The 26,046-nt window shown below is 44.0% G+C and overlaps 1 protein-coding gene across 3 annotated transcripts in view; it reads right to left on the bottom strand.

Annotated features, from left to right (window-relative positions):
- Positions 1-1,420: 1,420 nt before the first annotated feature.
- Positions 1,421-26,046, bottom strand: part of LOC139280736 (coiled-coil domain-containing protein 91-like) — a 198,341-nt gene continuing 173,715 nt past the window's right edge. For all 3 annotated transcript variants that reach the window (XM_070900400.1, XM_070900401.1, XM_070900402.1), the window contains exon 13: positions 1,421-1,905. In XM_070900400.1, the coding sequence (XP_070756501.1) occupies positions 1,783-1,905 (123 nt within the window). In that variant the 3' untranslated portion in view covers positions 1,421-1,782. The remainder of the gene's footprint in view (positions 1,906-26,046) is intronic.

Raw genomic sequence — 26,046 nt, forward strand, 5'->3', positions numbered from 1 at the left:
GAGAAAGCTAACATAATACCTATATTTAAGAAGGGGGTAGAACATATCCAGGGAATTATAGACCAGTCAGCTTAACATCGGTGGTAGGAAAAATAATGGAATCCCTACTTAGGAGAAAATAGAACATCTTGAAACCAAAAATATTATAACAATAGTCAGCATGGATTTCAAAAGGTAAAGTATTATGGTAATGAAGTAGAAGTAATTTATCTAGGTTTTCAAAAGGCCTTTGATAAGGTACCCCATAATGGACTGATGGACAAGGTCAGAGAATCCGGAGTCAGGGGACAAGTAGCAGAATGGACAGCTAGCTGGCTTCAAGACAGAAAGCAGAGAGTAGGAGTAAAAAGTAGCTATTCACAGTGGCAGAAGGTGGGTAGGGGTGTTCCACAAGGATTTTATAAATTTATATTAATTTAGACTTTGGAATTAAAAAAACTATTTCTAAATTTGTGGATGACACCAAATTGGGGGCGATAGTCAATACCGTGGAGATTTAGATGAGGAAAGATGGGAGAAGGTACGGGTGCAGCATTAACGCCAGCATGGATGGTTGGGCTGAATGGCCTGTTTCTGTGCCGTATATCCTATGTAATCCTAGGTAAACTTTAGCCAAACCTGGGATAATAACTCTCGCATCTAACAGAGGGCAACAGTCTACCCGTTTTAGCTGTCGAGCTATGACAATGTGTTCATTTAAGACACTAGTTAATTTATCAAGATGTCCACATACATACTAGTACAATAAGTGGAGCGAATTATTTAACTTCCCTATTGAGATCAGTGTAATTGGTCTAGAAGTTAACATGCAAAAATCATTCAAAGTTGCCCATTTTCCATAAACTAATGAAAAGCAAGTTGTTAGTGTACTTACCAGACATGCTGACTCACTGTGTCAACAAGAAGTCATGTGTCAGAATATTTTGACGGGGTGTTTCACTTTTTTAGATTCTAGAAAAGTCCAGCAACTTTTTTGTCACAGTACATTAAAATGATATCATGCATAATCAACACTAAAGTTATGCAATGCAAGTATCATTGTGTTGTATGTTTAGAGAGCAAAGAATTTTGCAATGCAAATGTCATTGTTTTGCATGTTTAGAAACTCTCTGAAAAGACTGCTTCTTTAAGCAATCAGCAGTTCTCTCCTTTCCTTTTATAATGAAATTTGTAAAAAATGTTTGATGAAGTTCTCTTCCATCAGCTTCAGTGATGGGCTGTGCAGTTCCAGCTGCTTAAAAATATATATTTCCACTCTCTTTCAGGGCTGCCTACTTGAAACTTTCAGCAAAAACAAGATCCAAGTTTTGCAGACTGCACTGATGGACTCAACCTGAATTCAAACCAGTAACTAATTCATTTGAAGTGCACACCTAACTGGTAAAGTCCAAGGTCACAAAAAATAAAACACTGAAGCAAGAACCTATAAAAAGTATAGTGTTATTTCTCAGCAGATGCACAGGCAAGAAGAAATTCAAGAAACTAAAGATTTTTCACAGCAGATGTTCAAAATTCTCTCAAGACCAGTTTCAGGTCCTTATAATTTAATAACCCTCAATCTGTTGTAAATGACAGCTATGACCAAGAAATGTACACCTAAAATAGTCTGATGTCACGGTCTGTAAGGCTGTTACTGATATGTAAATATTACGCACACATTTTTAACCAGCATACTCAATAAGGAACAGATTTCCAAACATACAGAAACAAAGTGGGTAGTGTCAGATTTATTGTATTACTGTGTTTGCTTTACTTGCTTCATCTGTTTGATCTACTTAAAAGTTATTCGCTGTCTTGTTCCACAGCTACTGGCATATCTTCCAGTAGGGCAGATAACTGCTTCTGTGCACACGATAGAAACAGTCCCAAACTGGCTAGGTTACGCTGACGAGCCACCTGGTCAAACTGCAAGACAAAAACATGCAAAATAAACCATTGTTACAGACCATAGTACGAAACAAAATCTGATTCAAAATACGCATATGGAAACAGAAAACACAGCAGATGCCATCAGCATATTAACATAAATACATAGAGCAAAGTACATTTTTGTTGCAATACAGAAGAACGTTGATCAAGCAGCTGGTGGGAAGCTTTACAAAATGCCAAAGTTGTTGAATTTCAAAACAAACTTGGATAGCCCACTTTGATGCCTGTGACATTTTTATGATTGAGAAGACTCAACTACCTCGTAACCTTTTTTCAGCCAATAAAAATTAAACAGTGTTAGACAGAGGCTGGTCAACAGTATACCAAACAACTTGAGTACATGGGAGTAGGGATCTGCTTTTTCCAACCTCACAGAATTATAAGCAGGCAGTGAAAAAAATCACCACTGGCATAGCTGCAAAAACTGTATTGCATGGTGTAATATCACTCATTGTAATCTAATAGTGCGCCTCAACTCCAGTCCAGAAATACAAAGAGATCGAAATTTAGTTGATAACGCCACCAGCTAGCGCTGGAGTGGGGCGGCTAATAGGCGGCAAATGACTTAGTCAGCGGGGAGCAGGTTCCTGGATTCCGGAGAAACTTAGTTGGGTGGTTGGCCACCCACGTGTTGACGTCATCGATGTGCAACGTCCTCTTAGTGCCGCGGCTACGAAATTAGTTATGTACAGTGGCCTTACCGGCAGGCGTTTGTACAACTTGGAAAGGCTGTCAGTACATCGGGGATCCCGGGGCAATATCGTCCAGAGATCAAGGTAAGTTGTTATCTTTAATTTTTTTCAGCATTTATGTATTAATGGCACCAGTGGGGATGTGTGGGTGTGGGTCAGTGAAGTTTTCGGAAACTTTTTTTCAGTTTTTTCAACTCGCATGCTGGCAGCCTACCGTCGGGAAATTCAGCATGCCTACTGAGTTACTGCTCTGTTGGCACCTGAGATGAATGTGCAATGCCACTTTTAGCGTTGCTCTCATCTTTGGGAAGAACCGCCTCAAAAACGGCAGTACCGAATTTCGACCCCCAACTTCTTTGTACCAGTGGGCAATTTTTCCATGAAGCAATATTGAGCAACCTGTCCAGTCCTGACCAAACTATTTAGTTATCCTGCCCTCTTAATGTTCAGCCATGAACTCATTGAATGGCGGTGCAGGCTCGAAGGGCCGAATGGCCTACTCCTGCACCTATTTTCTATGTTTCTATGTCTATGTAACTATTGGGAGCAGGGAGATGATGATTTGCACATGTGCACTCAAACCATATATGGAATGCTATTCATTCATCTACCTTATAGTCCAATCAGCTCTTTTAATTAATATAGAATAGAAGGATGGTACAGGAGTATTCGGGATTTAAAAAAAATAAAATTGAAAGCAAAAATCCTAAAAATGTCAGTACAATAAAAATTTAAATGTGGCATTGAGACCAGAAATGTAATACGAGTTTTTTTCACAATACAAATCTTACAGCAAGCAAAGAGAGGAATCTTTCACCCCAGCAGACTGGATTCAAGCCCTGATCCAATATGTGAATGGAAAACAGTGTGCTTAAATGATATTTTCATCTTTCTTGTCAGTTTTTAAGCATCTTGAACAACATTTAGTAGAACCCTGTGCATGCCAAATACAAGCCCTGACTGCATTTCATTCTTTTACCACCAATCGAGTCCTGCACAAACAGGTCACACCATTGGGTTTCCTTCTCCTACCCTGCTATCTTTCAGCCCGTTATAATATATTCACATTATACATAATTTCTTTCCAATAGCAAAAGCAAAATATCTGCTACGCATACAGGAAATATCATGTCATCCATGTAGATAAAAACATTATTAACTTGTGTGATTACGACAAGATCATCTTAAAAAGTACACAAAAACAGAACAGATGGATTTAGAAAAATTCCAACTGCTGCCTTGGATGACTCCTGATTCAATTGCTTAAAAAGATTGAGATAAACTTATTACAGCAGAAGAAAGATACATTTTACACACATTTAAAACAGCAAAGTAGTTTGAGTTTAATTTTCATTCTAAGTATTAATAGAACCCCAAATCACATTAGCCCCTTCAACACATTTTTGTGCATTGTAAATATGCAATTTGTTTCAAGGCAAAAAATTATTTATTTATTTCTACAAAAGAAAATGGTGTCTGACCTTAAAAAGTGTCCGAGTATTCAGACTTATCAGATGTGTTATATAAGTTGTGTGGAATGTAAGTGGTAACCAATAGAAACTGACAATTCACATCATTTCTCTCAATCCCAAAATATAACCGATTCTTTTCCACATATTATAAGATCTCTGACCTGGTTACTCAAATAGAATGGGCAAAATATGTTTCAAGGCAGTGCTGGTTCGATCCTGTCCTTTATATACAATTTCAAATAAATACTTCCAAACACTCTTTCCAAGGTTTACTGAAAGTGTCATCACACATGGACATTGTTTTGTGTAGATTTCCATGCACGTAGTGCAGTTTCGTAAAAATTGATATGACAGTACTACGTACAGACAAAACACTGCAAAAAGGACTTGCTGTGTATGCAAAAATGAAACCTAAATCAACTACAGAATTGAATGCAGGCAAGCAGCTATTAAAATAAAGTACAGTGCAACAAAACATCTGCATGGCTTGAAAAGGGAGCCATCTGTTACTGATACATATAGAGTAAGTAGGAGCAAGCGTAGCTAATAAGTTTTGGAACTCAAACAAGCTTCTGCCAAGTTTCGGATTTTAGACAATCATTTTCTGGTGGACAAAAAAGTTAATTTAAAATTGAAAATGGTTCACTTAGAATGCAACTTGACTGCACTAATGGTATCAACACATCAAGTACACCAGATCTGACCAGACTCCTCTTCCTGGGTCCCTGGATTGAGTATTGACACTAGACACTCTGAAATCCTAAACAAAATCAAGAGCAGTCAACTGGAACTTCTATTTAAAAACACAAATGTTTATCCTTCATAGTAAAACAATTCAAAAATAAAATCATCAGAAGGATAAAGAACTGCGGGTTGTATAGCAATACCACAGCAACATTCTGAGGGCAACTTAAAACTATTCAGAAATCTTTGGTAGTAATGGTTGAAAGTGCATGGGTGTCCATGTTGGATGATAACCAGACTGAGTTTGGCTGTGATGCTCCCTATAATAGAAGTCTGTAGATACATGACTATTCAGATGAACACATGTAGAAATGGCCATTTGGATGGAGGACTTCGAGGAAATATGCTGAAAAAAGTTAATTTGTACAGTTTCTTTCATCATGTCTTTTTAAAAAAAAAAGTTTATTTGTACAAACTGAAAGGCAGCCGTTTCTCTGATTGGCTCTCCATTATCACATGATCTATTGCTAATTGGTTCCCTTGGAGGCTAAGCCACACCCTGAAGTTTCTCTGGAATGTGCAACTGGAAGCGCCCACCCCAAGTTCTGATTGACTTTCCAATTTGTAATTCGATCCATTTTGACTTCAGAAGCCACAGAGGATAAATCTCCCCAAAAGCCAAGTTCCAGCCGAAGACCTTTACCCCAGCGCAAGTGCATCCCTCCCCCAGCCAAAGTCCCTTAGCTCAGTGCAAGTGCATGACCATACACACTGCCTCCCCCGCCATAGATGTGGCATTGTGTGCGGATTGTTAACAGGTTTATTGGATGTGAAGTGAATAGTGAGTGTCGTGACTTCTGGACTTCATCCACTCCAACGATGTGCCTTGTAACACATGCACAAGGGGATTGGAAGAACGTGATCCGTCTTCCCCGAGTTCCCTCTCTCCCCTCCAATCTCCACCCCACCCCCCATACCTTGCCGTGCCGCCCCGCCCCGTGCTCTCTCTCCTTGGATCTCCCAGTCCCTAATGCAAAAGTACAAGGAAGAGCTATTTTCCATTGGGAAGGCTATATGGTTCAATAATGTGTGGATGATCACATGGTATGCTTGAATTCTCCTGAAATATTCCACATACCCCAAGGTTTTAGGAGGGCATATGTACACATATTGACCTACCCTGAAGGAAACCAAAAATTGAGCATTCCGTTCTATTAACCTTCTAATGAATTAAACCAGCAGAGAGGTGTGTTACTCTTTTATCACTTAAACACGTGTACATTAACTTGAGTCAGACTTATTTTAAAATGATATGGAAGAGTTTGGAATGGTTGTAGTCACAGTCTGTTCACATAAAAATATAGAAAATAGGTGCAGGAGTAGGTCATTTGGCCTTTCAAGCCTGCACCACCATTCAATATGATCATGGCTGATCATGCAACTTCAGTGCCCCATTCCTGCTTTCTCTCCATACCCCTAGATCCCTCTAGCCGTAAGGGTCATATCTAACTCCCTTTTGAATATATCTAATGAACTGGCCTCAACAAATTTCTGTGGTAGAGAATTCCACGGGTTCACAATTCTCTGAGTGAAGAAGTTTCTCCTCATCTCGGTCCTAAATGGCTTACCCCTTATCCTTAGACTGTGACCCCTAGCTCTGGACTTCCCCAACATCGGGAACATTCTTCCTACATCTAACCTGTCCAACCCCGTCAGAATTTTGTGTGTTTCTATGAGATCGCCTCTCATTCTTCTAAAGTCCAGTGAATATAAGCCTAGTCGATCCAGTCTTTCTTCATATGTCAGTCCTGCCATCCCGGGAATCAGGCTGGTGAACCTTCGATGCACTCGCTCAATAGCAAGAATGTCCTTCCTCAGATTAGGAGACCAAAACTGTACACAATATTCAAGGTATGGCCTCACCAAGGCCTTGTACAACTGCAGTAAGACCTTCCTGCTCCTATACTCAAATCCTCTCGCTATGAAGGCCAACATGCCATTTGCCTTCTTCACTGCCTGCTGTACCTGCATGCCAACTTTCAATGACTGATGTACCATGACACACAGGTCTCGTTGCACCTCCCCTTTCCCTAATCTGCCGCCATTCAGATAATATTCTGCCTTCCTGTTTTTGCCACCAAAGTGGATAACCTCACATTTATCCACATTATACTGCATCTGCCATGCATTTGCCCATTCACCTAACCTGGCCAAGTCACCCTGCAGCCTCTTAGTATCCTCCTCACAGCTCACATTGCCACCCAGCTTAGTGTCATCTGCAAACTTGGAGATATTATATTCAATTCCTTCATCTAAGTCATTAATGTATATTATAAATAGCTGGGGTCCCAGCACTGAACCTTGCGGTACCCCACTAGTCACTACCTGCCATTCTGAAAAGAACCCGTTTATTCCTACTCTTTGCTTCCTGTCTGCCAACCAGTTCTCTATCCACGTCAATACATTACCCCCAATACCATGTGCTTTAATTTTGCACACTAATCTCTTGTGTGGGACCTTGTCAAAAGCCTTTTGAAAGTCCAACTATACCACATCCACGGGTTCTCCCTTGTCCACTATTAGTTACATCCTCAAAAAATTCTAGAAGATTTGTCAAGCATGATTTCCCTTTCATAAATCCATGCTGACTTGGATCGATCCTGTCACTGCTTTCCAAATGTGCTGCTATTACATCTTTAATAATTGATTCCAACATTTTACCCACTACCGATGTCAGGCTAACCGGTCTATAATTCCCTGTTTTCTCTCTCCCTCCTTTTTTAAAAAGTGGGGTTACATTAGCTACCCTCCAATCCCTAGGAACTGATCCAGAGTCTATAGAATGTCGGAAAATGACCACCAATGCATCCACTATTTCTAGGGCCACTTCCTTAAGTATGCTGGGATGCAGACTATCAGGCCCTGGGGATTTATCGGCCTTCGATCCCATCAATTTCCCCAAATACATTTCCTGACTAATAAGGATTTCCTTCAGATCCTCCTTCTCGCTAGACTCTCGGTCCCCTAGTATTTCCGGAAGGTTATTTGTGTCTTCCTTAGTGAAGACAGAACAAAAGTATTTGTTCAAATGGTCTGCCATTTCTTTGTTCCTCATTATAAATTCACCTGATTCTGACCGCAAGGGATCTACATTTGTCTTCACTAATCTTTTTCTCTTCACATATCTACAGAAGCTTTGGCAGTCAATTTTTTATGTTCCCTGCAAGCTTACTCTCATACTCTATTTTCCCCCTCCTAATTAAACCCTTTGTTGTCCTCTGCTGAATTCTAAATTTCTCCCAGTCCTCAGGTTTGCTGCTTTTTCTGGCCAATTTATATGCCTCTTCCTTGGATTTAACACTATCCTTAATTTCCCTGATTAGTCGAGAAACCTTCCCTGTTTTATTTTTACGCCAGGCAGGGATGTACAATTGTTGAAGTTCATCCATGTGATCTTTAGATGTTTGCCATTGCCATTACTGTGAATATTGATATTAATTGCCTGTTTAATCTGAGACCATGGACTTATAGGGCACATTCGCTTCAGCTGCAAACAGTTAAAGTATTTAACAATAAAAGTACTTTTACTGGAGAGAGTATTGAAATTTAATTCCACAGAAGCTGCAATGAACATGTTATAAGCATCTTGGATTAGCAATGCTGATTTAACAAAAGGATATTACTACAATTACCCTTTAATTAAAATAACACTGTTGTGCTTTAATAGAAAGATAAAACTTGCTTAATTATCCGGTTAACAAAAATTTCAAATTAAACATGTTTATGCATGTAATAATGGTGCACAAGATGTCTGGCACCTTGAAATAGTTTTTTTTAAAGTAATGGTGAAATATGAAAGTCTCAAATACCTTTACAGCAGTTGGATGACTGAGAGCTTGCCAGGTTTCTATGTTGGCTTGTAACAAATGCAGGTTGTCAGACTTTTCTAATTCATCAGTCATTTAATGTGATATTTGTGGATACTTTCCCAGTGCTCTAAACAGTTGCTCATTTTCACTGAATGATCTCATTCTTTCCTGCAAACATTTAGGGTTTTTTTCCTTCTCTTTGCAGACTTTTAGAATGTCCAAAAGACCTCCAAGGATTGCCACTAAACTTTTTTGGCATTTGTTTTTCAGCAGGTATAGCAGCGCTGTTGCTCAATTTTCAACCCTCTACTACCAAAATTGTAAAGCCAGTTTACAAACTGCATGCTGCTCCACTGCAATTGGTCCACATATGGAACCATGGTGATTGTGATAGTGATTTAAAAGTACACCTGGAACCACTTTCACCACCTTAGTGATCAGTAATCCAACTGAATGATCAAGAAGCGCAGAATATTTGCAGCTGAATGAAAGACATCAACCACCACGGTGTTTACAACTCCTTTGCTACTCATTAATGAAATGGTATCAATTGTCAGTGCTCAATCTCCAGAGAGCAGTGAAAGAAAACCAGCTGCTGGGCCAGGCAAGCCAAGTTAAACAGGGAATCAGCCATCGATGTGACCAAGCAATCAGGAATTTTGAGCAATATTTGCCAATAAGCCACTGAATACCAAAACAATAGCTAATTCCTACATGTTAAAGCATTGTCATCATCAGCATGAAAAGCACATGGACCACCAGATAACTTGGTTAATGGGTTTGACTCAATGATATGGGACGTGGTTGGTATTTGTCCACTAGGACATTTGTTGCAGTCCAGAAGGCCGCGTAGGTGAAGATTTGAGGTGCACTGACCCTGTCCAGTTAGAAAGCAGTTGAGTAGTGATCCAACAACAATGTAGCTAGTTAAGTCTTGGTTGACAGTTTGTAGGATCAGAGATAACATGGTGATGTAGAGGAGCATCTTTGTGCCAGAGTTGAAGAAAAGTTAAATGAATCAGGAAAGGTGGAGTATCTTGGATGTCTCGGACAGAGTGGTGTTGTTGATGAATAGAACAAATCAAGAGTAAATTGGCAACATAATTTTGTCACCAATTTTTCTACCACATTTGAAGGATAAAGATGTGGACGGGTTAACCATGGGAGGGGTGCAATATGCCCGACACTAAACGCACAGTAGCATACAGTGCATTGTGAGCAAGCCCAGATGGAGCAAAGTGCGAGGAGATGAGCTTAAAGTAGAGGCCTTTGCTCCCCAGGTAGAGTCTCTGCAAGTTGATGACTAGGTTATTTTGGGTTTTACATTTTCAGTGGATAGTTTTTGTAGGTTAGTGATTGGTTGAGGATAATGCCTAAGTGGACTGGGTGAGCATCATGTTTAAACATAGGAATTAGGAGCAGGAGTAGGCCATATGGCCCATTGAACCTGCTCCACCATTCAAGATCCTGGCTGATCTGCAACCTCAACTCCACTTGAGAAACATAGAAAATAGGTGCAGGAGTAGGCTATTTGGCCCTTCGAGCCGGCACCACCATTCAATAAGATCATGGCTGATGATTCAACTCAGTACCCCTTTCCTGCTTTCTCTCTATACCCCTTGATCCCTTTAGCTGTAAGGGCCATATCTAACTCCCTCTTGAATATATCAAATGAACTGGCATCAACAACTTTCTGCGGTAGGGAATTCCACAGGTTAACAACTCTCCGAGTGAAGAAGTTTCTCCTCATCTCAGTCCTAAATGGCTTACCCCTTATCCTTAGACTGTGTCCCCTGGTTCAGGACTTCCCCAACATCGGGAACATTCTTCCTGCATCTAACCTGTCCAGTCCTGTCAGAATTTTATATGTTTCTATGGGATCCCCTCTCATTGTTCTAAACTCAAGTGAATGCAGGCCCAGTCGATCCAGTCTCTCCTTATATGTCAGTCCTGCCATCCCAGGAATCAGTCTGGTGAACCTTCCCTGCACTCCTCCAATAACAAGAACGTCCTTCCTCAGATTAGGAGACCAAAACTGAACACAATATTCCAGGTGAGACCTCACGAAGGCCCTGTACAACTGCATTAAGACCTGCCTGCTCCCATACTCAAATCCACTAGCTATGAAGGCCAACATGCCATTTGCCTTCTTCACCGCCTGCTTTACCTGCATGCCAACTTTTCAATGACTGATGTAACTATGACACCCAGGTCTCGTTGCACCTCCCCTTTTCCTAATCTGCCGCCATTCAAATATTCTGCCTTCCTGTTTTTGCCACCAAAGTGGATAACCTCTCATTTATCCATATTATACTGCATCTGCCATGCATTTGCTCACTCACCTAACCTGTCCAAGTCACCCTGCAGCCTCTTAGCATCCTCCTCACAGCTCACACTGCCACCCAGCTTAGTGTCATCTGCAAACTTGGAGATATTACACTCAATTCCTTCATCTAAATCATTAATGTATATTGAAAATAGCTGGGGTCCCAGCACTAAGCCCTGCGGCACCCCACTAGTCACTGCCTGCCATTCTGAAAAGGACCCGTTTATCCCGACTCTCTGCTTCCTGTCTGCCAATTAGTTCTCTATCCACGTCAGTACATTACCCCCAATACCATCTGCTTTAATTTTGCACACCAATCTCTTGTGTGGGACCTTGTCGAAAGCCTTTTGAAAGTCCACATCCACTGGTTCTCCCTTGTCCACTCTACTAGTTACATCCTCAAAAAAGTCTAGAAAATTTGTCAAGCATGATTTCCGTTTCATAAATCCATGCTGACTTGGACCGATCCTGTCACTGCTTTCCAAATGCGCTGCTATTTCATCTTTAATAATTGATTCCAATATTTTCCCCACTACTGATGTCAAGTTAACCGGCCTATAATTACCCATTTTCTCTCTCCCTCCTTTTTTAGGGTTAGGGTTATGGTTAGAGTTAACCCTAATCCTTTCCCACCCGATCTCTAAATCCCTTGATTCCCAAAGTCCAAAATCGATCTCTGTCAGCCTTGATCTAACTTAATGACTGAGCATTGATAGCCCTTTGGGGTAGAGAATTACAAAGATTCGCAACCCTCTGAGAGAAGAAATTCCTCCTCAGAAATGGCCTACCCCTTATCCCGAGACTATGCCCCCTAGTTCTAGACTCTTCAACCTCTCAGCATCTACCGTGTCAAGCGCCCTCAGAATCTTGTGTGTTTCAAATGAGATCACCTCTTATTCTTCTAAACTCCAGAGAGTATAGGCCCATTCTACTCTTATGTATGTAACCCTAGGCAACTTGTATTATACTACCACGAGAGGGCCTACCTGTTGGGAGTCCCAATAGATCCCAGCATCCCTTGGGAGCACTGTATAAATGCAGGCCTCCCATGCTGTACCAACACTCTGGAGTTTGAATAAAGGAGCTAAGGACACACTTACTTATTGTCTACAGTACTCAGTTGCATCACTTTATTATGAGCGTAACAATTGGCGACGAGATAACTAACAACCACGCGAAAATGCAAAGAACTGTTGGTATCCTGGAGAAATTCTCAGAAGGGGACGATTGGGAGGCTTCGTGGAGCAATTCGACCAATACTTCATGGTCAACGAGCTGGAAGGGGACGAAAACGCTGCCAAACGAAGGTCGATCCTCCTTAACGTCTGTGGGGCAACAACCTATGGCCTCATGAAGAATCTTCTAGCTCCGGTGAAACCAACAACCAAATCCTATGAAGAACTGTTTATGCTGGTCCGGGAGCACCTAAATCCAAAGGAAAGCATTTTGATGGCTAGGTATCGATTCTACACATGTCAACGGTCTGAAGGCCAGGAAGTGGCGAGCTACGTCGCCGAACTAAGACGCCTTGCAGGACATTGCGAATTCGATGGATTCCTTGAGCAAATGCTGAGACACTTATTTGTGCTTGCCATTGGCCATGAGGTTATCCTTCGCAAATTATTGACTGTTGAAACATCGAATCTGAGCAAAGCCACAACAATAACCCAGGCATTTATGTCCACCAGCGATAACACCAAACAAATTTCGCAGCATAAAGAGGTTTTGGCTAGTACTGTACACCAAGTAATGGCGTTTTCAGGCAGGAATATATATGGCACAACGTACATGCCGGCAGCTGCACAACCTCAGATGACGCAGAGGCCGCCATCAAACATTAATGCGAGGCAGTTAACACCTTGTTGGCGCTGCGGAGGTGATCATCGAGCCCATCAATGCCGCTTCAAACACTATGCGTGCAAAGGCTGTGGAACAATGGGACACCTCTAGCGAATATGCAGACGAGCTGCAAATCACCACGCTGCAGAGGAAGATCGATCCATGGTGGATCAGGCTGAACTAGAGACTCGAACAGAGGAAGCAGAAGTGTACGGGTTACACACTTTCACCACGAAATGTCCGCCGATCATGTTAAAAGTCGAACTGAACGGAATTCCAGTATCCATGGAACTGGACACGGGTGCGAGTCAGTCTATGAGCAAAAAAATCTTCGACAGGCTGTGGTGCAACAAGGCACACAGGCCCAAGCTTAGCCCCATTCATACCAAGCTAAGAACTTGCACCAAAGAGCTGATCCCTGTTATTGGCAGGGCAGAAGTAAAAGTCTCCTATGATGGAGCAGTGCACGAACTCCCACTATGGATTGTACCAGATGGCCCCACACTGTTCAGCAGAAGCTGGCTGGGAAAAATCTGCTGGAACTGGGACGACATCACAGTGCTCTCGTCCGTAGACGATGCCTTATGTGTCCAGGATCTGAGCAAGTTCCCGTTGTTGTTTGAGCCAGTCATTGGAAGTTTCTCGGGGGCGAAGGTGCAGATCCACTTGGTTCCCGGTACACGGCCCATCCACCACAAGGCACGGTCGGTGCAATATATGATGCGAAAGAAAGTGGAAATTGAACTAGATAGGTTGCAGCGAGAAGGCATCATCGCACCAGTGGAGTTCAACAAGTGGGCCAGTCCGATTGTTCCGGTTCTGAAAGGCGACAGCACGGTCAGAATTTGTAGGGACTATAAAGTAATGATTAACCGTTTTTCGCTACAGGACCAGTGCCCGCTACCCAAGACAGACGACCTGTTTGCGATCCTGGCTGGAGGAAAGATGTTCACCAAGTTGGACCTGACCTCGGCCTACAAGACGCAGGAGTTGGAGGAATCTTCGAAAGGCCTCACCTGCATCAACACGCACAAAGGTCTGTTCATCTACAATAGATGCCCGTTTGGGATTCGATCGGTCGCAGCAATTTTCCAAAGGAACATGGAGAGCCGGCTAAAATCGTTTCCGCACTCTGTGGTTTTCCAGGACGACATACTGGTCACAGGTCGGGACACCATCGAACACTTGCAGAACGTGGAAGAGGTTCTAAGTTGGCTAGATCACGTAAGACTCAGTTGAAATGCTCGAAGTGTGTTTTCCTGAAGCCAGAGGTAGAGTTCTTCGGGAGAAGAATCGCGGCAGACGGCATCAGACTCACCGACACCAAGACGGAGGCCATCAATAATGCGCCTGGTCTGTGGCGGATTACATAGTTGTATGCAGACAGCGTTAGCGCCCATCTTTGGATGCGGGCAGAGGCATTGGTGTTAATCCCTTTGCTCTCCGAGAATAACGATATGAGCGGCTGATGGTCAGTTTAGCTCAAACTTGAGACCAAACAGATACTGGTGCATTTTTTTCACCCCGTAAATGCATGCCAGAGCTTCTTTTTCAATCATGCTGTAAGCCCTTTCGGCCTTGGACAAACTCCTGGACGCATAGGCGATCGGTTGCAATGTTCCCGATTCGTTAGCTTGATACTCTCAGTCGGCTACCATTGCCCACCACTAGGGTGGAAATGGCACAGCCTGCAGACTTGCTCTTGGTGATGGATGCATTCGAAAATGAAACGTCACCCAGTATGGCCTGCCAGATGAGGACCTGGACCAGCCAGGATCCTTTACTGTCCCTGGTAAAAAGCTGTGTCCTCCATGGGAGCTGGTCCAGCATCCCAGCGGAAATGCAGGAAGAGATCAAGCCGTTCCAGCAAAGGCGAAATGTCCATACAGGCGGACTGTCTTTTGTGGGGTAATCGCGTGGTTTTGCCCAAGAAAGGCAGGGAAATGCTCATACGCAACCTACACAGTACCCACCCAGGCACAGTAATGATGAAAGCTATAGCCAGATCCCATGTGCGGTGGCCCGGCATCGACTCAGATTTGCAGTCATGCGTGTGCCAATGCAACACTTGCTCTCAACTGAGCAATGCACCCAGAGAGGCACCGCTAAGTTTGTGGTCATGGCCCTCCAAACAGTGGGCAAGATCCACGTTGACTTTGCGGGCCCATTTCCAGGCAAAATGTTTTTGGTTGTTATGGATGCTTATTCAAAATGGATTGAATGTGTAATAATGTCTGTGAGCACGTCCACTGTCACCATCGAAAGCCTACAAGCCATGTTTTCCACGCACGGCCTGCCTGATGTCCTTGTCAGCGACAATGGGCCGTGTTTCAAGAGTGCTGAACTCAAGGAATTCATGACAGGCAATGGGATCAAGCATGTCACATCTGCCCCGTTCAAGCCGCATCCAACAGCCAGGCAGAACGGGCAGTCCAAACATTCAAGCAAAGCTTGAAACGTGTGTCGGGAGGCTCCCTACAGACCCGCCTGTCCCGAGTCCTGCTCAGCTACCGCACCAGACCCTACTCGCTCACCGAGGTTCCCCCAGCCGAGCTGCTCATGAAAAAGGCGCTCAAAACAAGGTTCTCTCTTGTCCACCCTGATCTCAATGATCACATCGAGGGCAGGCGGCATCAATAAAGCATGTACCATGATGGCGCAAACTTGTCACACGATATTGAAGTCAATGACCCTGTATTTGTACTCAACTATGGACAGGGTCCCAAATGGCTTGCTGGCACTGTCATAGCCAAAGAAGGGAGTAGGGTGTTTCAGGTCAAATTGGCCAATGGACTAATGTGCAGAAAGCATGTGGACCAAGCCAAATTGCGATTCACAATCAGCCACGAGCAACCTGAAGAGGACACCACCAACTTCAACCCTCCAACACACACATAAGTGGTAACTGACATCACGGTTGACCATGAAGCTGAACTCGCCATCCCCAGCAGCCTGGTAAGGCTAGCTGCCCAGCGAAGAACCAACCAACTCACCCACACCTGCATTTGTACCAAGACGATCGACAAAAGAGCGAAAAGCCCCAAGATCGTCTCACCCTGTACATAAGTGTACTATTGACTTTGAGAGGGAGTGATGTTATGTATGTAACCCGAGGCAACCTGCTTATATACAGTGCTTGGGAGCACTGTATATAAGCAGGCCTCCCATGCTATACCAACACTCTGGAGTTTGAATAAAAGAGCTAAGGTCACACTTACTCATTGTCGATAGGACTCAGTTGCATCACTTTATTATGAGCGTAACATACTCAATCTCTCATCATAGGACAAACCTCTCATCCCTGGAAACAAGTGAACCTTCGCTGCACCGCCTTCAAGGCAAGTATATCCTTTCTCAGATAAAGAGACACAAAATGTGCACAGTACCCCAGGTGTGGTCTCACCAAAGTCCTATATAATTGCAGCAAGACTTCTTTACTCTTGTACTCCAACCCCCTTGTAATAAAGGCAAACATGCCATTTGCCTTCCGAATTGCTTGCTGTACCTGCACGTTAACTTTGTGTTCCTTGTACGAGGACACCCAAATCTCTATGAACACCAATGTTTAAAAGCCTCTCACCATTTAAAAAATCTGTTTTTCTATTCTTCCTCCCAAAGTGAATAACCTCACATTTCCCCACATTGTACTCCATCTGCCATCTTACCGTCCACTCACTTAACCTCTCTACATCCCTTTGCAGACTCGGTGTCCTCCTCACAGCTTACTGTCCCACCAAGCTTTGTATCGTCAACAAACTTGGATACATGCTCAGTCCCTTCATCTAAGCCATTAATATAGATTGTAAATAGCTGAGGCCCAAACACTGATCCTTGTGCCACCCTGAAAATGAGCCATTTATTCCTCCTCTAGTTTTTCTGCCCATGGACCAATCCTCCATCAATGCTAATATATTACCCCCAACCCATGAGCCCTTTTCGAACGTAACACCTTTTATGTGGCACCTTATTGAATGCATTTTGGAAATCCAAATATACTACATCCACTGGTTCTCCTTTATCTACCCTGCTAGTTACATCCTCAAAAAATTAATAAATGTGCCCCTCAAAAAATTCTAATGGGCCTGAATTTGCAGTCAGCGGCGAAGTCAAAGAGTACACTGCCGACATCGCAAATAATTTCGAATCTACCTCGTGCGATCGCCCATGCGAGAACTTCCTTTAAAATGCTGCAAAATTCCCGCAGTATACTCCCCCATGGAGACTAGGGCCGTACAATTGTGCGTATGCGAACCTGGAATCACGTGTGGCATTGGTTCTTTTACTTCCTGATTCTTAGTCTATAAGCTATTCATTCGGGTTTTGCCACCTTTAATGACGCATACGTACAACAGAATTTGACTGACTCGAGATCATTGTGATATTACTGTAGACAGCTAGACTGTCACGGTTCTCGGTGGCGTATATTCCACAAAATATCTAAACCAATTTCCTCAGCAGTTACAACACTTAAAGGGCTAGACCTCCCACTTTTACCGCTAACGCCCATATCTCAGCAGTATACACTTCACGACTTTTCAATACCGCCGGAATACCACTAAGATCCAAAGCCACTAGTTTTACCTTTTTCCCCCTGGTGGTAGCAGTAGTGATCGGGCGGGAGCGGTATTTTTCCTCGTGTAAGGCCGGCGTCCTTGGCAATGGTCTTTTGGCGCATGCGCGTTTTTTTTCTTCTTTTTCCCGCGATTCGGGGGTCGGGGTCACCCCACGCTTGCGCAGATGAGGAAAGGGGGGGGGGGGAGGGAGGAGAAAAAAGACTGCATGCCTGTTTGTTCTGTCTGTTCTCATTCATTCAAGGAGAATTCACATCTCTGCTTCTTATTCATAAAAAAACATAGAAGTCACTTATTATAATGGATAGTGAGGATCAGTTAATGGTGGAAGTTAAAGTAGGAGGGAGGAAGTGGGCAAAAACGCTTCACGATAGATGCCCAAGCTGCCTTGGTCCACGAAGTGGAGGCACGCTGGAACCAATTCACCCGGGGTGGTTGTGGGAAACCCACCCGGCTGCGTACCAGCGAATGTGGGCAGAGATTGAGAGGCGGTGTGCTCAGTTGCCCAGGTCCGTCGAGCGCCAGTCCAGTGCTGCAAGCGCTGGAATGACATTGTTTCAACCACGAGAATAAGTAATAACTTTAATCATGCACTGACTCATTACTTAAAATGTAAATCTGCCACATTGTGATGTTGTTAATCTTGGTAAGCTTGGTGTCACGCATTATTTACTATCAACGATGTTATTATATTCTTTTCCTGTACTAAGATGTGTTCATCATGTATCACTTGCATCCCAACAGTGCATTAATGGGAAATTGTTGAAAGGCATTTGAGGTGGGTAATTGTGGACGTCTATCTGTGTGCTCCATATTGTACCAATTATCTTGTACCATGCTATTGTCACCTTTGCAGAGAAAAATTGCTTTCAATCGCGGTGAGCGTCGGCGCATCGGAGGACGGCTTCGGCTCTGAGAAAGTAGTGGGACCAAGCGGTGTGCAGCAGGGCACACCGAGTGTTACAGCCCCTGTGCCGAATCTGCAGAGGCTGATTCGGCAGGGAAGGCGTGCTTGAAGACAGGCAGACGTCGACCTGGACATGGTTGCACTGTCTCGAGCGAGCGTCGACATTGGGCGAGAGCTCCTCCAGGCTATTGGTGGTCTAGCCGGAAACATCGCCACGCAGTCAGCACACCAATCGGAGGACATAGCGGCGGTGATATGGCGAACCGCCGATTTCCGTTGATGCCTTGCGGCAAACGCTGGAATCGGTCCATGGCACTGAACTCCAAGGTGTCATACCACTAATACCGACAGCACTTGAGAATCAGGAGCATACTAATACTTGTGACTCCGACTTCTGACTCCGAAGATGGGTCTTCAGACCCTTCCACTTCTCCAGATTCCCCACCTATGGCACTGCCACTGTCACCCCCCCCGACAGCAACAGCTCATGAGGCGCCCTGCTGCACAACACATTTTTTCCATTACTCTGTCCGTGTTGGGACCAAACAATTGGGGGTAAGGTGGAGGCTGGGGATAAGACGTTGGGAATGGTGGCCGCAAGTAGATTTTTTGCCAGGTGGGGCTGGGGGGAGAGGGGTATTTATTTTCAAATATAGTTCACTGGGCGTTGTGGGTTTAATGTTTTCAATCTTGTTGCTGTTAATTGGTTGCTTTGTTTACATTTTGTTCTACATTTCCTTTAAAAATAATTATTTATTAATTTATTTCAAGATTCATTTTTCAAAATTGATAAAATATTTTATTCAACTTATCAATTATTGTGCAGTGTCTCACTCACTTTCACAAAATAAGGGATTATCAATAAAAGGGGTGCAAACAATGGCCAGGCAAGGTTTAAACTTAACTCACACCGTTCAAGCAAAGCGTACATTTATGAGCTGCTGACATACAGTTTTGCAGCTGCGTAACTACCGCGGGGCTTCTCCTGCGGTGTAGGGGTGGGTGGTGTCATGGGTTTATCACCAGACTCCTCATCCTCCTCTTCCTCTGCCTCGTCCCCTCTATCCTGAGGTGGTCCTGCAGTCCCCTGTGGCAACTCCTGTCCCCTTCTGATTGCTAAGTTGTGCAACATGCAACACACAATAATGAACTCCGCGACTTGCTCAGGGTGGTATTGTAGGCTGCCTCCAGATTGGTCCAGACATCAGCACTCCAATTGTCTTTTCGACTACATTGCGTGTGGCTATGTGGCTGTTATTGTATCGATGCTCAGCATCTGTCTGGGGCTTACGGAGGGGGGTCAAGAGCCAGGTGGCGAGGCCGTATCCTTTGTCATCCAGCATTGACCTCGTGGCTGATTCTTAAGAGGTCGGAGACAGTGCTCTCACGCAAGATGTGCGCATCATGAATGCTCCCTGAAAAATTGACATTTACTACCATGATTATTTGCTTGTGGTCGACAACGAGCTGCATGTTCAGGGAGTGGAATCCCTTTCGGTTCCGCAACACCTCTGTATCCTCTAAAGTTGCTCGCACGGCGATGTGCGTACAGTCTATTGCACCCTGGACCTTAGGGAAGTTTTCTATTCTTGAAAAACCCAATGCTATCTCACTCTGTGCCTCCCTGCTCATTGGGAAGTTTATAAAGTCAAACCTTTGTGCGTAAAGCGCTTGTCACCTGGCAAATGCAGCAATGCGAGGCGTGCTAAGAGATGCAGGATATGTCGTCAGCTGATGCCTGAAAGGAGCCCCATGCATAGAATGAAAGTGCCGCAATCACCTTAACCTCAACAGGCAGTGCTGTCCTGATGGTGATGATAGGCTGCTTAATGAGCTGGCATATCTCATTGATGACCACCTTTTGGAAGCGCAGCTTTCTAACGCACTATGTATCGGACAGGTCCAGGTATGACCGTTTATCCGTGTAAATGTGTTGGGGATAAGGTCTCCTCCTCAGCAGTCTGCTACCTCTTTGATTGGGCACATAATGCTCTTCAATGATTTCCAGCTCTATTCCGCAGCATGTAATTAATCAGCAATATTGGCAGAGAAATTAGACCCCATTCCTTTAAAAGTCCTCTAAACTGTCACATAAATTATTCAATTTTCCTTAAACACCCAAAAACTTAATCTAGATAGACTACAATACCCTCAGATGATGAGAATTGATTTCAAACACTCTTAGAATCCACTCACAAATGACTTTAATGCTTCCACCAACTTGAAGCAGCCTTTTCTTCAAGTTCATCAGTTTTAAAACATGACGTCCATGCCACTGGGTTGTCAGGTGAGTGCAGCTTTTTCAGGGCGGTACTTTAGTCCAGCAGTAAAACTGGGCAGTATTTGGGTGAATTGTCGAATTTAGCGCAGACGGCAATTATGGGCGGTATTTGGGTGGTGCACGTTGAAGTGCTGGGAAAATCAGCAAAAAACAAATGGGCGGCGGTCCCGTTTACTGCCGGCAGTTAATAGACTGTCGAAGTTACCACTGGCGATATATGGGTGGTAATTGGGTGTGAGTTTCCAAGTGGTAATGGCTTCCTTAATGGTAAATGGGCGGTAATATGGGTGGTAAATGGGCAGAATGTTGCCAAAAGTCTAGCCCTAAATACTTTGTACTCGGTCTTCATGGTAGAAGACACTAAAAGCATCCTAATAATAGATAATCAAGGGGCTATAGGGAGGGGGGAACTTAAAACAATCGCTATCACGAGAGAAAAAGTACTATTTCTTATATTCTTAGACTGAGTGTGTACATAGGTGTATTATTCTTTTGTTCTCTCCCATCTATAATGCAGGTGCTATTGCCATTTTAGCTGTTCACTTAAAAAGAAAACCTTGTGTGTTAATTTTGTATTTCTTTTTAATTTTTACTGTTGGTGTTTTCCGGCATGCCAAGATCCAGTTGGGACACAGCATGGTTCCTTTCACGATTGGCACATTTTCTTCCCTGGTTTCCAGAATTCAGTCATGTGTTTGAATAGTGTATCTGACAAGTTTGTTATGATTTTTTTTTCTTCTAACTACACCAATTATTTTAATTCTGGGAAAAAAATATTGAAGCATTGAGAGATCAATAGCACCTTTTTTGAAAAAAACATGATTTTTTTCTGTTTATTTTTTATGACTTCTAAACAAAATATCTATGTTGATGGGCAAATTCTGATGATGCAACTGGAGGGGGCAGGCAAAGAGAACTTGTTCAGCCTGGTGAGGGATTTCAACTAACATTCGCAGATATGGTCATTCAGCGTGTTTTCGCAGGTTATTTCTGTGTATTTTTTTCAATTTTCTCTCAAACGCAGGCTCATAAAGTCCAGTTGCATGGCCATCTGGTACATCATCCAAGTGTTTTAGTTCGTCTCCTTCAAACTGTACAGCGCAATGAAGTCACTTTGGAATTAACTAGTAAAAGAAATGACAGAAAATAGGGGGAAAAGTAACAATAGGATGCCAAAGCTGATCTGTGCATGGCTCTGTGCAATTGTTTCATTTTAGAATGGAATATACTCGTAGTGGGTCTTAAATTAGTTGAAAACTATGGATGTCAAGGTCTGATTCGATCGGTACTTTATGACAATTAACACCCTATTTTGATTTTGCTGACACTACAGAACATTAGGTTCTCAATTTTTTCCAGGGTAATAATTCCAAGGTGACAACCTGTTGCCACGCAGCCACAAATGTTGCTCATGCTTTTTCCTGCCCTGAGGAACGACACCTGCGGCTAGAAATTCATTTGCCTGTGAAAACTGGCACATGGATCACAATGCGGGATCAACCCGCGCCCATTCAAAGTAATGCAGGCAGCACACTAACTTCGTGCTGCCTGCTGATTAATATGATTGTGGTGTTCAGCCCAGCATGCAACGTGTTGCCAAGTAACTGAACACTCAGCAAGGGGTCAAAGTTCATGCGAGGCTGCACTTCTTAAAGGCAATTTGCACCTCTTAAATGAGAGGTGCATTCTGCCTGCAGGAGGTGATTCATATGGCAGGGAAACAGAGTCAGAGCAGCAAAAAGTACTACTGAAGTCACACAGGGGAGAAAGTGTGGTCCAAAGTTCTCGGATGCAACACTGGAGGACTTGGTGCAGGAAGTGAACACGAGGGGGGAAGTGCTTTCTCCACAGGGGCCAGGAGGTCCTCCAACAAAATGTGAAAAAGGCAATGGAAACAGATAGCCATCATGGTCAATGCCTGAGGACCTGGATGCAGTGCAGGAAGAGGTTTAATGACCTCACACGAATAGTCAAGGGTCAGTGAATTCATCTTCAAATGACAGATCCCACTATCTGCCCTACTAGCCTCACACACTGCTCGATGTACCACACCCCCTTCACGCACCTACCAACAATCTCTACCAAACACGACTCATACCTCACATTCATAGCTTCACCTCACCCTCACACACTTACCGCTGCTGCAAGCCTCACACCTACATCTCACAGCTTTCACACACTGCCAGCTATTCAAACATGACAGGCATATAACCCAACCACATAGTCAGAGTGATTACGGCACAAAAGGAGGCCATTCAGCCCATTCCGGCTCTCTGTAGAGCAATCCAGTCAGTCCCATTCCCCCGCTTTATCCCCGTAGTCCTGCAAATTTATTTCCCTCAAGTGCCTATCCAATTTCCTTTTGAAATCATTGATCATCTCCGCTTCCACCACCAACCTCATGGGCAGCGAGTTCCAGGTCATTACCACCTGCTGCGTGAAAAAGTTCTTGCTCACATCCCTGTATCTCTTGCCCCAAACCTTAAATCTGTGTCCCCTAGTCCTTATACCATCAGCTAATGGGAACAGCTTTTCTTTGTCTACCTCATCTAAACCTGTCATAATCTTGTACACCTCTATCAAATCTCCCCTCAACCTCCTTTACCCCAAGGAGAATAACCCCAGCTTCTCCAAACTAACCTTGTAGCTAAAATTCCTCATTCCTGGAACCATTCTGGCAGATCTTTTCTGCTCCCTCTCAAGGACCTTCACATCCTTCCTAAAGTGTGGTGACCAGACCTGGAGGCAATACTCCAGTTGTGGCCTAACTAGAGCTTTATAAAGATTCACATAACTTCCCTGCTTTTGTACTCAATACCTCTATTTATGAAGCCCAGGATCCCATATGGTTTGCTTATTACTCTCTCAATGTGTCCTGCCACCTTCAAAGATCTATGCACATGAACCCCAAGATCCTTCTGTCTCTACACAAGAGTTTAGGACTGTGCCATTAAGTCTATATTGCCTCTCCCGATCCCTTCTGCCAAAATGCATCATCACACTTCATTAAATTCCATTTGCCACTTGTCTGCCCAGCCTGCCAGCCTATCTATGTCCTGTTGCAGTCGATTGGTATCATCCTCACTGTTTGCCACACTTCCAAGTTTGGTGCCATCAGCAAATTTTGAAATTTTACTCTGTATTCCAAATATCCAAGTCATTTATATATATCAAAAAAAGAGCGGTCCTAGCACTGACTCCTCGGGAACACCACTGTCCACCATCCTCCAGTCGGAAAAACAATCATTCACCACGACTCGTCGTTTTCTGTCCTTAAGCCAATTTCTTACTCAAGCTGACACCGACCCTCCTATTCCATAAGCCCCAATTTTGTTAACCAGCCTTTTATGTGGCACTTTGTCAAACACCTTCCTGAAATCCATATAGACAACGTCCACTGCATTCCCTTTATCAACCCTCTCTGTTACTTCATCAAAAAATTCAATTAGATTAGTCAAACATGATCTGCCTTTTACAAATCCATGCTGGTTCTCCTTAATTAACTTAAACCTCTTCAAGTGCCTGTTAATTTTTTTCCCTGTTAATTATTTCTAAAAGCTTACCCACCACTGATGTTAAACTGACTTGCCTAGTTACGAGGAATGTCCTTACATCCTTTCTTGAACAAAAGTGTCACATGTGCCACGTTCTAATCCTCTGGCACCTCCCCCGCATATAGGGAAGATTTCACTCACTGACACACCTCCCTTTCTCTTGCAAGACAAGGTAGTTTACAACTGGAGGCAGCAGGACTGAACCGGTGGGAGGGGGAAAGAGGTGTGCCTGCATAACCGGACCCTGATGGAGGAGATAGTGGAAGCCATTATGGGAAGGGCCATTGCTGACTCCGTGGCCAGTGGCAAGTCTGAAACACAAGATGACGGTATCCTTATACTTAATCCTTCTCACATCCCACTTCCCCATCATCCCACAATCTATTCTGATTTAAAAGCTGCACATGGTGTAAGCATGAACCTCTTGAATCCCCACCACCTCTCTCACCTCAGCTTTATCTTTGTGCCTTTCTCCTTTCAGATAGCCAAGAACTGCCACTTGGCCAGGCACTGGTGGAGGAGCAGGAAATTGAAGAGCACCAGGACTCTGATGATGAAGATACAGCACCGTCACTCGACTTTGCACTTGCAGCCACTAGCTCAGATACTGACACTCTGTGTACTTTAAGAGGTCAGCTTAGAGGCGGGATCTGCACGTTGTGAGACATCAAGCACAAGTGGCCTGCAGCCAGGGCAGGGGGAAAGGGTAGCGCAGGTGCCGCTCCCCGGAGGGTGAGGCTGAACACTAGATCAGCTGCAGAGGACTCAGATGAGGACTTCGGAAGAAGGCTGATGGGTATGCTTGGTGCATTCATCCTCCTAACACTGCCATTCTGTCAGTGCCCTTGCTGTTGCCTGTCTGTCAGCCAGTGAGCCCAGACTACTGCTGCCCATGCCGAGGTGGTGCATTCTAAAGTGGGCCTTCTAGGTCCAAAGCTGCTCGAGGTCGTCCTGCAAGGCCATCTGCAGTCTCCCCCACTGAAAGATAGCAGCCATCCACCTCCTCCTGAGGTCCCCACTATTGCAGAAGTCAGTCTTCAGCCAATTTGTTTCTCTTGGTCCAAACATGGGCAAAAGAGCTGAATTCCAGAGGTGAGGCGAGAGTGACTGCCCTTGACATCAAGCCATTATTTGACCAAGTGTGGCAGAGGAGCCCTAGTAATATTGAAGTCAGTGGAAATCAGAGGGAAAACTCTCCACTGGCTGGAGTCAGACCTAGCACAAAGGAAGATGGTTGTGGTTGTTGGAGGCCACCCATCTTAACCCTAGTACATCGCTGCAGGAGTGCCTCAAGACAGTGTCCTTGGCCCAACCATCTTCAGCAAATTCATCAATGACCTTCCCTCCATCATAAGGCCAGAAGTAGGGATGTTCGCTGATGACAGCACAGTGTTCAGTGCCATTCGCAACTCCTCAGATAATGAAGCACTCCATGCCCGCATGCAGCAAAACCTAGACAACATTCAGGCTTGGGCTGATAATTCCCAGTAACATTCATGCCACACAAATACCAGGCATTGACTATCTTCAGTGAGTCTAACCACCGCCCCATGACATTCAACAGCATTACCATTGCCGAATTCCCCACCGTCAACATCCGAGGGCGGGGGGGGAGAGAAGAGGGTATCAACTGACCAGAATCTTAACTGGACCAGCCACATAAATACTGTAGCTACAAGAGCAGGTCAGAGGCTGGGTATTCTTCAGTGAGTGACTCATCTCCTGACTCTTCAAAGCCTTTTCACCACCTACAAGGCACAAGTCAGGAGTATGATGTAATACTCTCCATTTTCCTGGATGAGTGCAGCTCCAACAACACTCAAGAAGCCATTCCTTCGTCGCTGGGAAAATTCCTGGAATTCCCTCCCTAACAGCACAATGGTAGTACCTTCACAACATGGACTGCAGTGGTTCAAGAAGGT

This window comes from Pristiophorus japonicus, chromosome 15, assembly GCF_044704955.1.
Source record: "Pristiophorus japonicus isolate sPriJap1 chromosome 15, sPriJap1.hap1, whole genome shotgun sequence".
Classification (NCBI taxonomy): domain Eukaryota; kingdom Metazoa; phylum Chordata; class Chondrichthyes; family Pristiophoridae; genus Pristiophorus; species Pristiophorus japonicus.